The 13,390-nt window shown below is 39.5% G+C and overlaps 1 protein-coding gene across 1 annotated transcript; it reads left to right on the top strand.

Moving 5' to 3' along the window:
• Positions 1 to 336: 336 nt before the first annotated feature.
• On the top strand, positions 337 to 6,544 carry NODAL (nodal growth differentiation factor). The gene is made up of 3 exons (XM_069981847.1): positions 337 to 631; positions 4,481 to 5,247; positions 6,342 to 6,544. Exons 1-3 carry the CDS (start codon positions 337 to 339, stop codon positions 6,492 to 6,494), a joined length of 1,215 nt encoding a protein of 404 aa, XP_069837948.1. The 3' UTR covers positions 6,495 to 6,544.
• Positions 6,545 to 13,390: the final 6,846 nt, after the last annotated feature.

Below are 13,390 nucleotides of genomic sequence, written 5' to 3'. Positions count from 1 at the left end.
CCCCAATTCATTATAATACATCCCCAAATGGCTAGCATTGTGTTGCTGTGTTCTCCTAAATACAGACAAACATTCAGATGTAGGTCTGTCCATAAACAACTACTATTTACTTGTTCTATACAGCTATACCATATATTAAGTCCATTATCTTCTCTAATCCATGTAAAGAAATGTCCAGACGAAGGTGTAACTTTTCCCTTAGCTTCCAATAGGCTTAGACAGAATGACAAGTTAATTGACTCGTGAATATGCATTAGCCATTCAAGTGAAGCCCAATAAAAAGCCAGGGCGCAAAGTATGCTGTCAGTGACCACAGCACATACACACAGGGTAACAATGGCTGTCTCTTCCTATTGTATTCTCCTATTGCTGCTCATACCTGGAGCAAACTGTTATACAGTGAAAAACTACCATAGACCAGACTCCAGTACTCTACAGGAACATGTCAACAGGACTGATAAAGAAGAAAGAACAGATGAAGGCTCAACACATCTACCCAACTTCATGCTTAGCCTCTATCAAAGGTTTCATCGATTAGAGTCCAGGCATGGCGTAGACCTGACACAAGCGGCGCTACACGGCTTTCCATCTAGTCCACAAGCTGATATTATCAGGAGCCTTGCAGCTAAAAGTAAGCATGACTTCTTCTTCTTCTAGTCTGTCTTAAGACCCTAAATGTATATTTCTTAGATCATAATTATTTTATGTTATACTCAATAACCACAGGTTGGTTTACAGTGATGACTGCTTCATTTTATGACATTAGTAGTCTTTCCTGAACACTATACTGTTTGTATACTACATGGTTAGACTGGTTGTTTCATCACTGCATACAGTAAATATACCCTTTAGTCAACTAGTAGGACCTAGAAAACTTGTTCACTAGAAGTTTGATGGTGTCTGATAATGTCTGCAGTGATAGTGACAGTTGTTGCAATGTGTGACAACAGTGCTATGTGTGATGTGGCTACTGTGGGTAGAAATGAAATTTATATCAGTATGAGTCTCAGTGTTTGCTTAGGAAAAACACTCATTGCAATGTTGTAGGCATAATACGGAAGGCCATACATCTTGTAAAGGGCACCCCTGACTCCCATGGGAATGCCTAATAGAGTAGGATTTGCTCACACTAAATCCATAGCTGAATGTGCATATTCTTCTTTTAATGCATTTGTGTTTGAAGACCAGTCTAGTACAAATCTCTAAACCAGACACACTTTAGTGAAGTCCTCACACTCAGCACTAATACACATCCTATTCTTGGACATGTCTGAATGAGGTCTCATCAGGAGCCTTCAGCCAACCTTCAGCCCATCAGGAGTCCTCACAAGTATTGTTCTTTTGCAGACTAAAGAGCAGTTGATGGGTCAGACAATCCTATAGAAAACCCACAAGACCTGCACTGCTGCAATCCACATCCGAGTGCATTAAGTTTAGCAAGGACATGCTTTAACAAAAGTCTTCTGCACTGCTTATGTACAACCCCCCCTAAACAATATTTACATGTTTACTTGTTAGTTTTAACCTCAAAATTTTTAACTAAAAGGTTTAAAAAAATATCAATTTCCAATCTGTTTCCTGAACATGCAAAGTTTTAGTTTCCATGGTTCTAGTATATTACTAATCATCTATATGGTTATATATGTTTCCAATACATACATATGTTATTTAGTCTTTTCTCATTGGTAATGTAAACGTTCTATATAACTAATATCACATATAACTAGGTCTTCTTAATGGACATATAGCCATAGTATATAGTATAGTATATTGTATTTGGTGTCTAGAATGCATGTATAACTCTTGTCTTCAGAAGAACTACCTTGTTATCCCAAGAGTCATGAAAAAGGTGTGGAAGAGAAGTGGTATAACATGGCATCATATTTAATCTTTTCTATGAGTTCATCTTCTATCTATATTTACCACTGCTGTATGTTCTATGTTTTGTTGATATTGTAACATTTTGTTCACTTCTAAAGTATAGTATGTAAGCAGACATAAGGCGCCATTCACATGATGTCCATGTCATCCACTGGGGGTATAAATTAAAAAATAAAATCTATCTATTTAAAAGGTATAATCTATCTATCTATTTAAAAGGTATACACTTCAATAGACCTAACATGTCTTGTCTGATTTAAGTCAGTACATGTTTTATTTGAGGGATAGAAGAGCTTACACTACTATGTGTTTATATGAAGAATAGAAAAGGATGGTAGTCCCCGTTCTTTCGTCTTTTATACAATACATATACCCAGTTATAAGCACACCAAGTACAGTCACAAGTAGGCTATGTTCCACCTATTAAAGCCTAAGGCTATGTTCACACAACATATGAGACCGGCCGTTCCGTGACCTGGTCGGGTTACGGAACGGCCGGTCTCTGAAAAGATCATCCCAGACGGTACTGCAGCACCATCCGGATGATGTTTGCAGCCGCAGAGTTTTGATGTGGGCGCATCTGTGCGCGCCCGCATCAGAACTCTCCACTGCATGCTATGGAGTGAGTGGCCAGAGCCGCTCGCTCCACAGTGTGCACTAACAGGGTTTTCTGCGGCCGCTATTCAATGAATAGCGGCCGCAGAAAACTGGCATGTCAGTTGTTTGCGGTGCCGCTAGGGATCCCGGCCGGAGCTTATGCTATGTGTATAGGCTCCGGCCAGGATCCCATAGACAGTAAGGTAACGTATATTTTCGTAATAATCATGGCCGTGGTTTTACGAAAATATACGTTGTGTGAACATAGCCTAAGGCCGTATAAGCAAAACATACCATATAAAATTGTTACCATTTTGATGGTATTGTGACATATACTCACAATGGAGAGCATAAATGTTATGTGAATGGGGCCCTAGAAAAATAATATTCTAAGATTCTATGTCAAGATTGTAACTAGGAAGGTGACAATGAAATTGTCCCTTTGTGATAAATGCCCAGACCCACGCAGCTTTAGTAAGAGTACACAGGGCTAGTACAGTAAACTGATTGTTTATCATTGTGAAGGAAGGCCAAAGTATAGATAGATAGATAGATAGAGTAAAATGTATCAAAAAATTAGGCATTCATCTTTACTGCTACAGTAGCTGAACTGCATACATGGCTTTGCCAGTAAGTGTCAACATTTATTGTGTTTTCTGGAAGGATTAGTAAGGTGACAACTACTTTGTATGTTGTTTAAAACTTGTTTGCCACTTTTTTACAATTGCAAAGAAAAAAAGTGTGAAAACAAACCCTACAGGCATAAATTTACACAAGGTCTAGATCAAATTAGCAAGATCTAATCCCGCAGCCACTAATACCAAGTGATGGTAAAATGCAACAGGAGGTGGAAGATGGTTGATGGAACAGGAAAAGGCAGAGCACATTCTGTGTTATCACATGTAAATATCCCTCCCCATGTAGATCAATGATAACAATAATACGCCATGAAAATGAACAGAAAAAAAAAACAAGAAAACGTTTTATAGTGTTTATTTTAAATAATTCATTGGGCTGTGGGAATACTTGTACATGGTTTTTCAGCAATGAATCCATTGCTTAGGAGGTGTATAGGTGCTTTTGTCAAGAAATTGTGCCACACTCATCTGTAGGTTGCATGTGGTAACCACATTCATTTAAACAACCGTAGAGACAACGAAAAGCACAACTGATAAAAATATCTATGCCCAACATTGGGTGTTTTATTGACTTTCTTGGCTATCCTTGTACATGTGAACAGATAGAAAGGAAGTATCCCAGCTTTGTAAGGTACAGTAATGCAGTACTCCAGTACTGGAGCCTGGGGCCATGCTGAAGTTCCCTGTACAGCAGGTGGCATGAGGGCCACTGTTTAGGGAACACTGTGAGGAAACCACACAGCTAAATCAGCACTAAGGTTCTTAATTTAAAGTATTCTTGGGGTTCCGGAGGTTTTATTAAATGCCACTTTTTATGGGTAAAAAAACACATGATGCAGTTTAGTTGCGGGTTTATTGCATTTGCGCTTTGGTTGACCATGCACAGTAAGTTCTTCAAAAATGCTCAATTGCTAAATAGCTAAAACTGGCAAGAAGTATATAAACAGTATATGGCCAACCACAACGCCACTGGAACACAACCACATTATGTGTTGTTACCCTATAAGAATATTGCTAATTGGCTCTCACTTATTTGCCTTAGGGCTCTACTATGCATCATGATCTTATGTGATGTATGGGAGATAAGGACCAAATAAACAGCCTAAATGACCTATCACAATAGTTACATGACCATATTGGACTGTATTATTAGCAGAAGTAGCAATGATAAAATAAATGTAAGGTTGGCACCTGTACTACTTCCTATAGCATAATATAGTTTTATGGGTAATATTAGGATAGTACACAATATATTGAATCTGTAATTCTACAATAAACTGTTTGCTAGTATAGTGATACAGTATGTAAATATATTTTGTTCCTGTTTTATTGGATTCAATTTACATGTCTGTTCTTTCATTTAGGCATTGACAAAGTGGGAGAAAGATGCGTTCTGGTGTTCGACTTTTCATCTCTCAGCCACGATGAGGAGCTTCAGTTTGCAGAAATCCGAATTAGAACATCAGCAATAGAAAGTCCTTTTGGAGATGGTATACATGTGACTATGGATGTTTTTCATCACAATTCAGCATGCCAAAGAACTGATGAATTATGCAAAAACCATGTCTATTTGGGCAAGTTTAAAAGTGCACTTCGGTCCAGAACTAAAGACAGTTGGATGGTGGTGGATGCTACAGAAATCGTCTCCAAGTGGTTTGATGTTTGTAATAAATCTGACATTCACCCAGTAAAACTTAAAGAAAGCTTCACAGGACCAGAGAATTCCAAAAACAGATACAGAGAGAACACATCTGAAGATCAGCAGGTGCTGATGTTTGTATATTCCAATACCTCCAAGAAGGAGAGATCCTTGGTGACAGCGACTCTTCTCTTAGATGCCACACAGTCCAAATACCTTGCCACAATCCCAGCTTTAAAAAATATCACTGTCTCTAGAAGACGTAGAAGAAGCCATATGATTAGAGATCGTATGATGGGCATGAATCAAGCTCCACCTATTGACAATCCAAGTAATCTTTGCAGAAGAGTAGATTTCATTGTAGATTTCAAGATGATCGGTTGGGATACATGGATCATTCATCCAAAGAGGTACAATGCCTATCGATGTGAGGGCACCTGCCCAAGTCCAGTGAATGAGAGTGTCAAGCCAAACAATCATTCATACCTACAGGTAAGGATTTTCTTCAATGTAGATCATATATATATTCAACAATTATAAATGTCTTAGTCAGATTGGTTGCTGTCTTTTTGGATGGCAATGGCATTAGTTAAAACAACAAATAATTGGGAATGGGAAATAAATTCTTTTGTATGGCATAGAACAACATTTGTTTTTACTATCCGTTATATCTGTTTTTTCTTTTTTAATATATACGTTAAAAAAATTTGCAGTTTGAACCCAGCCTAAGAAAAATGAATATTGCTGCTACAGACGTCTTAAGAGTAAGACGTTTATAGACTTGTCTAACTATGACTATAGCAAAGCACTTCAGCAAAGTAACTTTCATTTTGAACTTATCCGTAGAGTTTGACCTTTTTCCAACTTGTCGCATCCTTGGCCACTTGCTGTGAGGAGAAGTGAGATAATCTCCCATTTTTACACTCCTGGAGACAATCAGCAGGAAGTCCTGTACAATTAGCATATGGCAAGCTTCTTGTTTAAACTAAACAGATTAATGGCATCCTTTAGCAAAGTTTACAAATGCCAACAGAATTGTTAATACTTATTTAAAGAGTGAAATAAAACAAGCAAAACTATTCAATATGGGTGTCTGGGCTACAGAAGGTAATAGTTATGTTGTAGAATCAATGAATTCAGGAATATAAATGTTGCTGACTCGTGATGGCAAGTAAGTTACCCAGTCATACATCTTTATTGTCCAACATTTTCTCTGGTTAAGAAATTATTTCTATGAGATAACTAGTCTGTAGGGCTGGATAAAGGTTGATGGAGACCCCTCCATTTTGGTAAAGACCCCAAAATGTTGGTGGAGGCCCTTAATCTACCTTTGGATCTTGGGCCCCACCTGAAACATTAGCTAAAAAGACAGAAAGTTAGATAGATAGAACCTGTCTGAACATTATTTTTTAAGGTTTTATGCAGTCTTAAATGACTTAAAGAGTGAAATTTGATCTAAAGAACATGAAAAGTTATACAATCTACAAGTGTAAAAATACAACGTTATCACAAAATTGTCACAATTATCCAACAGATTTGGTTTACGTGTGTCTATGGTAATGTATATCCATATGTTTATGTTGCAGAGCTTGGTCAACCTCTATAACAAAAGGAAAGCCCCAGAAGTGTGCTGCGTTCCCACCAAGATGAGTTCCCTCAGCATGGCATACTATGACCATATGGATATTGCTTTCCAAATCCATGAAGGCATGGTAGTCGAAGAATGTGGATGCCAGTGAAGAAAAAAAATGTCTTTACCAATGTTCTGGCAAAAATGATCCAACAGTTCAGCAACATAGAAACTATAGATATATTGCCATCACAGTTTATTAAGACTATACTTGTGGACATATTGCACATAAGCATCATGATAATGGGATCTTTACAGGAAAGTTACTGAACAAACTACGTGGACTGAATGGTTGTGGTTCCCAAATGACTTGTTACCAATGTAAATTATGTACAAATGTATATTGATGTAGATATATATAAATATTTAGTAATTTATTTATTTTTATGTGAATATTTAAAATAAAGCAATGTTTTTTAGATTCAGCTAAGCTTGGTTAATAGAATGAAGAAACATAACCAACCATAAAATATTATGTTTAATAAGAGAACATTTTCACATTATAAATGTTCTGTAGAGCTAGGGGAGCAAACCCTGTGAGCAGGGGTTCTTACCTTTAAACCATGTAGACCATTTTTGAGAAAAAGGGCAACCTACCTTGTGGTTAATAGTGGCAGATTGTCTGTTATCATATGTTAATATGCAGATAATTTTTATATTATCCTGAATAAAGGCCTGAAGCCTTTCCACTTTGCCTCAAAGATCTGAGCATAGCTGACAGAGTATCTAGTTCTAGATGCTTAAAGGTAATCTTCCGCAATGATGGCATTATAAAGAGACTCTATCCTACAACTGTACACTGTATTCATGCAAAGAGAGGCATGGGGGCCATAAACTTTAAAGGAGTTGGCCATTTTATAGTAAAATAGTTCAGTGTACAATATTAGTTACTGTACTCACAGCACTTACTGACAGTAGCTCCCTGTGTACCTGATAAAGCTAAAATTAGACTCCTCTCCTCCAGGCTGGGCTGTCCTGCTCTGTGGTAATTCTGTCCATAAGATGGCCGACATGGATGAGCACATGACCATGCCCCGCCCTCAGTGTCCTCCATAGGCATATACAGGCTTAGTGGTGGACACTGGGGGGTGGGGCATGGCCACAACCTCCTCCATGTCAGTCATCTTATGGACAGAAATGCCACAAAGCACTACAGCCCAACCTGGAGGAGGGGAGTCTGATATTAGCTCTAAGAGGTACACATTGAGCTGTTTCAGTAAGTGCAGTGAGTACATTATTCTATTCCTGTACACTGAACAATTTTACTATAAAGTGGCCAACCCCTTTAAGGGTGTGTTCACACGTACAGGATCTGCAGAAGATCTGCAGCAGATTTGATGGAGCAGATTTGAAGCTGCAGATTCAAAGCAAATCAATTCTGGGCCATCAAATATGCTGCGGATCTGCTGCAGATTAAAATCTGCGCCATCAAATCTGCTGCAGATCCTGTACGTGTGAACGCACCCTTAAAAAGTATTTGCATTGCATAAAAATGGCTCTCTGGCCTTCTCCCCTTGACTTTAATGAGACTTGCACAAACGAAATAGCCCCCCCAAACAAAACTCTTCATGTAACTTCTGGAGGTATATAAAAAGTGCCGCTAACTGGTTTGCGCAACTCCCATTATAGTCTATAGAATTTATGCAGTTTGAACAGAGGTGTAGCTAAGATTCATGGGGCCCCATAGCAAAAAAATGTATGGGGCCCCCCTCCCATATATATATATATATACTCAGTGATGTGGCAAAAAAAAAAAATTCTCTTGCGGCCAGAGGCAGAATCCTGCGTGCAGCCACAACAGTGACTGGCAGAGGAGAAAGCCAACGTCTACTTGTTCTGTCCATCCACTGTATTTAACTATAACAGCGTATTAGGAGCCTCATGGTTATATACATAGGTTCAGGAGCAGACTACCTTTTGTTTCACCCCTTATTTACTTAAGTGTGTAAGTGACCCAGTGTTCTCTTACATGCTGCAACACAAACAAAGGGTTAATGCAGGAGACAATTAGCTCTCTCCTTTGCTACTCCTGCACTGATAACCCCTGACTTCTGCAGGAGCTTAGAGGTCAGAGGTTATCAGAGAGCTAATTGTTTTGAGCTTATATTAACCCTTTTTTTGTGTTGAAGCATGTAAGAGAACACTGGGTCACTTACACACTGCAGTACATAAGGGGTTAAGCAAAAGGATACAGGAGGCTCTTATCTTCCCTGAGTTTGAATCACTCCCACACTACTGAGTTTGAATCACTCCCACACTTCAGCTGTTTTTGGCTTCTGACCACCTCCGGTGACAGCAAAACAGGCCTGAGGAGGCTGCCAATAACGTTAACTTATACCTTTTACTTTTTAAATTAACATTGTCTCCATGTAAGGCTAGAGAAGTGCCATCTTATATTCCATACTGCAGTACCATTACAGTGGTCAAAATAGTAGTGTCAGCATAGTAATAACATCTACAGATTTAATAACATATACATAACAAATAATGACTTTGCCAGGCACATAACAGTAATAAGTAATACGCATATTCTTGTGTCCAACAAAGTAGTTACTGCTACAACAGTGACTATATGAATGCACCACCTATTTATCTTTTCAATGGTTCTGAACTGCTCTTGACTCCAAGAATAGGAAAGTACATTCAAGAAGCACATCTGCAGCCTTCTTTTTATCTCTTCCTCTGCCAATCTCTTGGAGTCAGTATTGGGGAACTCTGTAGAGTAAAAGTGGTCTATGACAAATATCTTTTATTAAAACAGTGTTGTGTTGGGACAAGGCCAGGAATCTGGGGATATCTTATTCAACTGTGGACATGATTAACACTGGGTTAGAGATTTAAGAACCACTGAAAAAGACATAGGGGGACATTTTTTAAGTCCGGCGTTTTATGCGCCGGACTTAAAAATGTCACCACAGCTGCGGCACTACAGAGATTTAGGCAGAGACGGACTGCCTCTACATATATCTTGTGCGCGCCGGTGCGCACAGCAGGAAACCTACGCCAGCTGAGAGCTGGAGTAGGTTTCCTGACCATATTTCCGCCCAAAAAACGTTGAATAGCGCAGACTTTGAGTCTGCGCCCCCCCCCCTCCCCACCCCCCTTGCCTACTGGGCGGAAAGTGATGATTTGTGAATATTTTATTCGCACAATGGCCATTTGTGAATAAAATTATTCACAAATGAGCACTTTCAGCCGAAAAATACGCTTTTGTCGCTTGATACATGTCCCCCATTAAGTGTATCTGTCATGAGGGCCGCTGTCAGATCAGAGGTGGAGTCCACTCTCCCGGCGGAAAATCAGGACTTCATGGTTACGAACATTCATAAGACTGAATTGAGCAGGACCCACATTCTGATGCAACTGGGATGGCCCACATTACAGTCTCACGAGTGCTCATAGCCATGGAGACCCAAACTTCTGCCCAAAGGGTGGACTTTGCTGCTGATCCAGCAGTGACCCTCATGACAGATACATTTTAATAAGCAGCATAATAGTGTTCCTTAAATCGGCTAATGCAGGTGAACTAGTTTTGTATGTTGTTGTCCTTCTCTTGTATTTTAATGTGTAGAGATGATTGCAACTCAAGTTCGATCGTTTTGCATTTGAATACGTGTGGCTGAAGAAGATGGAGGCAGCTCTAGGGCTGTATCCAACTTCCACCAGTATTCAAATGCCGAAGGATTCGACTCGAGCATGCTCGAGTAATGTGCCATCTGAAAGCATACCTGCACTTTCTAAACAATTTTAAAAACATGCATGGTTTGGTTACAATAAGCCCTCTGAGTGGTGACAATTTTAACACTATTGAGCTCCGCAGAGTCCCTTCCATGGTACAGAGCTATTACTTATTCTTTGCACTTTAGTGGGTGGGACCAGAGCTTGGCAGTTCAGCAGCAATACTCACACCTGGACGTCTCTGGTCAATCAAAGGGGTAAGGAGCATCATCTCCTCTCTGCTATGCCATGACATAGTACTAAAGAAAGTACACAGAAAATACACCCCTATATATGGTAGAGATGGCATGTTTATGTGTGTGCGTGGGGGGGGGGGGGGGGGTCATTGAATCACTGGTTTTCTAAGGTGATATTTGAGCATAAAGGATTACAACAACAGGATTACAGCCACGAAGACAGCCTTGGTCTAACAGCCTACTGCTTTGTGGGTGGGAAGCCTTGATTTACGTTTTAGACAGTGATCAAAGATCAAAGGGAAGTAAGCTATTTAAAACAACAGTGGCCATTTAAATAACATTTTTATGTTAATTCCCCCCCCCCATTTTTAATTTTTCTTTTTACGATATTTTTTTAGTCTTACAACCAAGCCTAATGATAAGTTGACAGTGACCTGTTCTGTAAATAAAACTGTTCAGAAGTCTCACCATTATCATCACAGGCAGGCTTATATAAATTAAGCATTGTGGTGGTCACATGGTAGTCCTTTCCCTCCTTGCAGAATAACCTCCTTACAGGTGACAGAGCATGCCTAGAAAACTCTTCCAATGAATTCCCTTTAATCTATTAATCTATTGTTTTCTATTGGCACGTCGCTGTTGTAAAGAAGAATATCTCTGGCGGTATGGCTGCCCCCATATTAATGTGTTAATTTGTATATATATATATATATATATATATATATATATATATATATATATATATATATATATACTAAAGTATACTATATATAGTATATATATATATATATATATATATATATACACTAAAATCATCCCCCCCTCCAACTGCTAAAAAAAAATCCCACAAAATTACCAATAAAGAACTGCTAAAGAAAAATTCCCACAGAAATAATGAGGCTCTCATTTACCATTTGCAAACAGTGTAAACCACCCCACCACGTTAAGGTAGCCTCATATCGGGGCAGACCCTACACTGTACTATGGCCTCTCCATGGCGTATGTGGGATGGTTTACACTGTTTGCAAATGGTAACCGAGAGCCTCATTATTTCTTTTTCTTTAGCAGTTGGGGGGGGGGGGGGGGGGGGGGCTGCTTTTAACTATTTCCATGTCTGTAGTGGGTCTGTATCTTGCTATTGCGGTGAGCTGTTGCATGCCTAGTATGAATGGTGTTTTAGGAGAGCTGACCAAATTTGTCTTTTTTTTCTGTGTTCCAGTTGGGGGAGTGGCTGCGTCTACTTGGCCGTGCACTCCACCTATCCCACCCAGGTAATAAATTATTTTAACAGTTATAAGACGGATCTTGCATGCCCAGAGCATAGGCGTATCATACGCCATGGAGAGGCGATAGTACAGTGTGGGGACTTCCCCGGTATGAGGCCACCTTAACGTGGTGGGGTGGTTACACTGTTTGCAAATGGTAACCAAGAGCCTCAATATTTTTGTGGGATTTTTTTAGCAGTTGGGGGGGGGGGGGGGGGCTGCTTTTAACTATTTTCCTGTCTGTAGTGGGTTTGTATCTTGCCATTTGTGTTTTTGTGTTTACTATTTCAGCCATAGCAATGTGCTCCTGCCTAGTGTGAATGGTGTTCTCGGAGAACTGACCAAACTTGTCTTTTTTTCTATCTATCTATCCATCTATCTATTAAAAGGACAGAAAGAACATGATTGCGTATCTGCCTCTAATCAGTTAAAAAGAATCTTGCTGACACATTCCCTTTAATATCCATTTGTGTTTTACAATCTGTAAATCTTTTCATGTGCACCATGGGAATGCAAAAAGGAAATATACCAATAGCTACTTTACTATAATCTGCAATTCATCACATCTTAACTATAATTTAGCTGTGACATTTTACAGAGTTCTTAGTGCAGGCCCGGAACCAGAGTTTAAAAGCAGAACTGAATATGCAATGATGAATACTCTGGTTCCCCTTTATCTAAACCTACTACGTAATATAGAACAGAAATATTTCATCACATTAGAAATCTCAATGAAATGAGAAAATCATGTACAAGACAAATGCATACTATTTTAGGACGCAAACTAAACCGTTCTTAAAGGGATTCTGTCATTAGTCCTGTGCAGTATGAACTGTAATTTGTTGTATTAAGATATGTGGATAGATGTCCATGTATGTTGTGAGTTATTAAGCACAACCTAGAAAAGAATGATAAAAGAGTATGTAAATTACATAATGAGATTAATGTAGGTGTGAAAGAGTCCGGCAGTATGCATCTAAACATGCTTCTTCTTCAGGCTTACTTATGGCCACATAAACAAAAGCTAAAAATCTAAACATCTATTTAAGCCCTGTTGGAAGACAGTATTGAAGGTAAATATCCAAGAGTTTTCAGGGTTCAGTAGTAGTCGTATTTTGGTCTCCTCTTCTGAGCGGTTACATTTTTTATATCACCAGAAGAGCTGTTGCACTGCTGCAGTCACTGATTGGCTGAGCGGGTACTTTTTCTTGGGTTGTGACGTACCAGGAAATGGCGGTGGTCAGGGAGCTGTTGACACAGCACTGTGTGGGCACGGGAACAGGTAAGTATATATTCTTCATTATGTTCCCACACCCCCATGCCTTCAGCAGAGTTTTCATTTTGGCCAGACTTCTTCTTTAAAAGGGTTGTAAGGTCATTACTGAAAATTAAAAGGGATTGACCAAGATAGAAAAATTAATAGCCTTTCAGGATAAGCTATGAATAGTTAATCGGCGGACTGCCGAAACCGGACTCTCCCACCAATCAGCTGTTCAACGCTCGCCCTACATGAGAACATAGCTGTAGGTAGTTGGCTTTGTTCCCTGTGCAGCAGTGGACAACCTTAAAAAGATTCTCTCCAGCTCATGACATTAAAAGGCCGACGCCTTTCTGGCTTGCTTGCCCTTAATCATGGCTCTATTTCATAAGGTTACCGACAACTCTGGAATATAGAGGTCGTCACCTGGAAAGAAGTGGGGAACTATCTCAATCCATCCCCACAGCGATAAGAGAGAAGCGGCGCAATTTTCCAGGACATGCGGCGCGGTTTAGCACGCCGCTTCTCTCTTATCGCTGTGGGGATGGATTGAGATAGTTCCCCACTT

This window comes from Dendropsophus ebraccatus, chromosome 8 (assembly GCF_027789765.1).
Source record: "Dendropsophus ebraccatus isolate aDenEbr1 chromosome 8, aDenEbr1.pat, whole genome shotgun sequence".
Classification (NCBI taxonomy): Eukaryota; Metazoa; Chordata; class Amphibia; order Anura; family Hylidae; genus Dendropsophus; species Dendropsophus ebraccatus.
The sequence above is the reverse complement of the archived record's forward strand: the minus strand, read 5'-3'. Positions and strand labels throughout refer to the sequence as shown.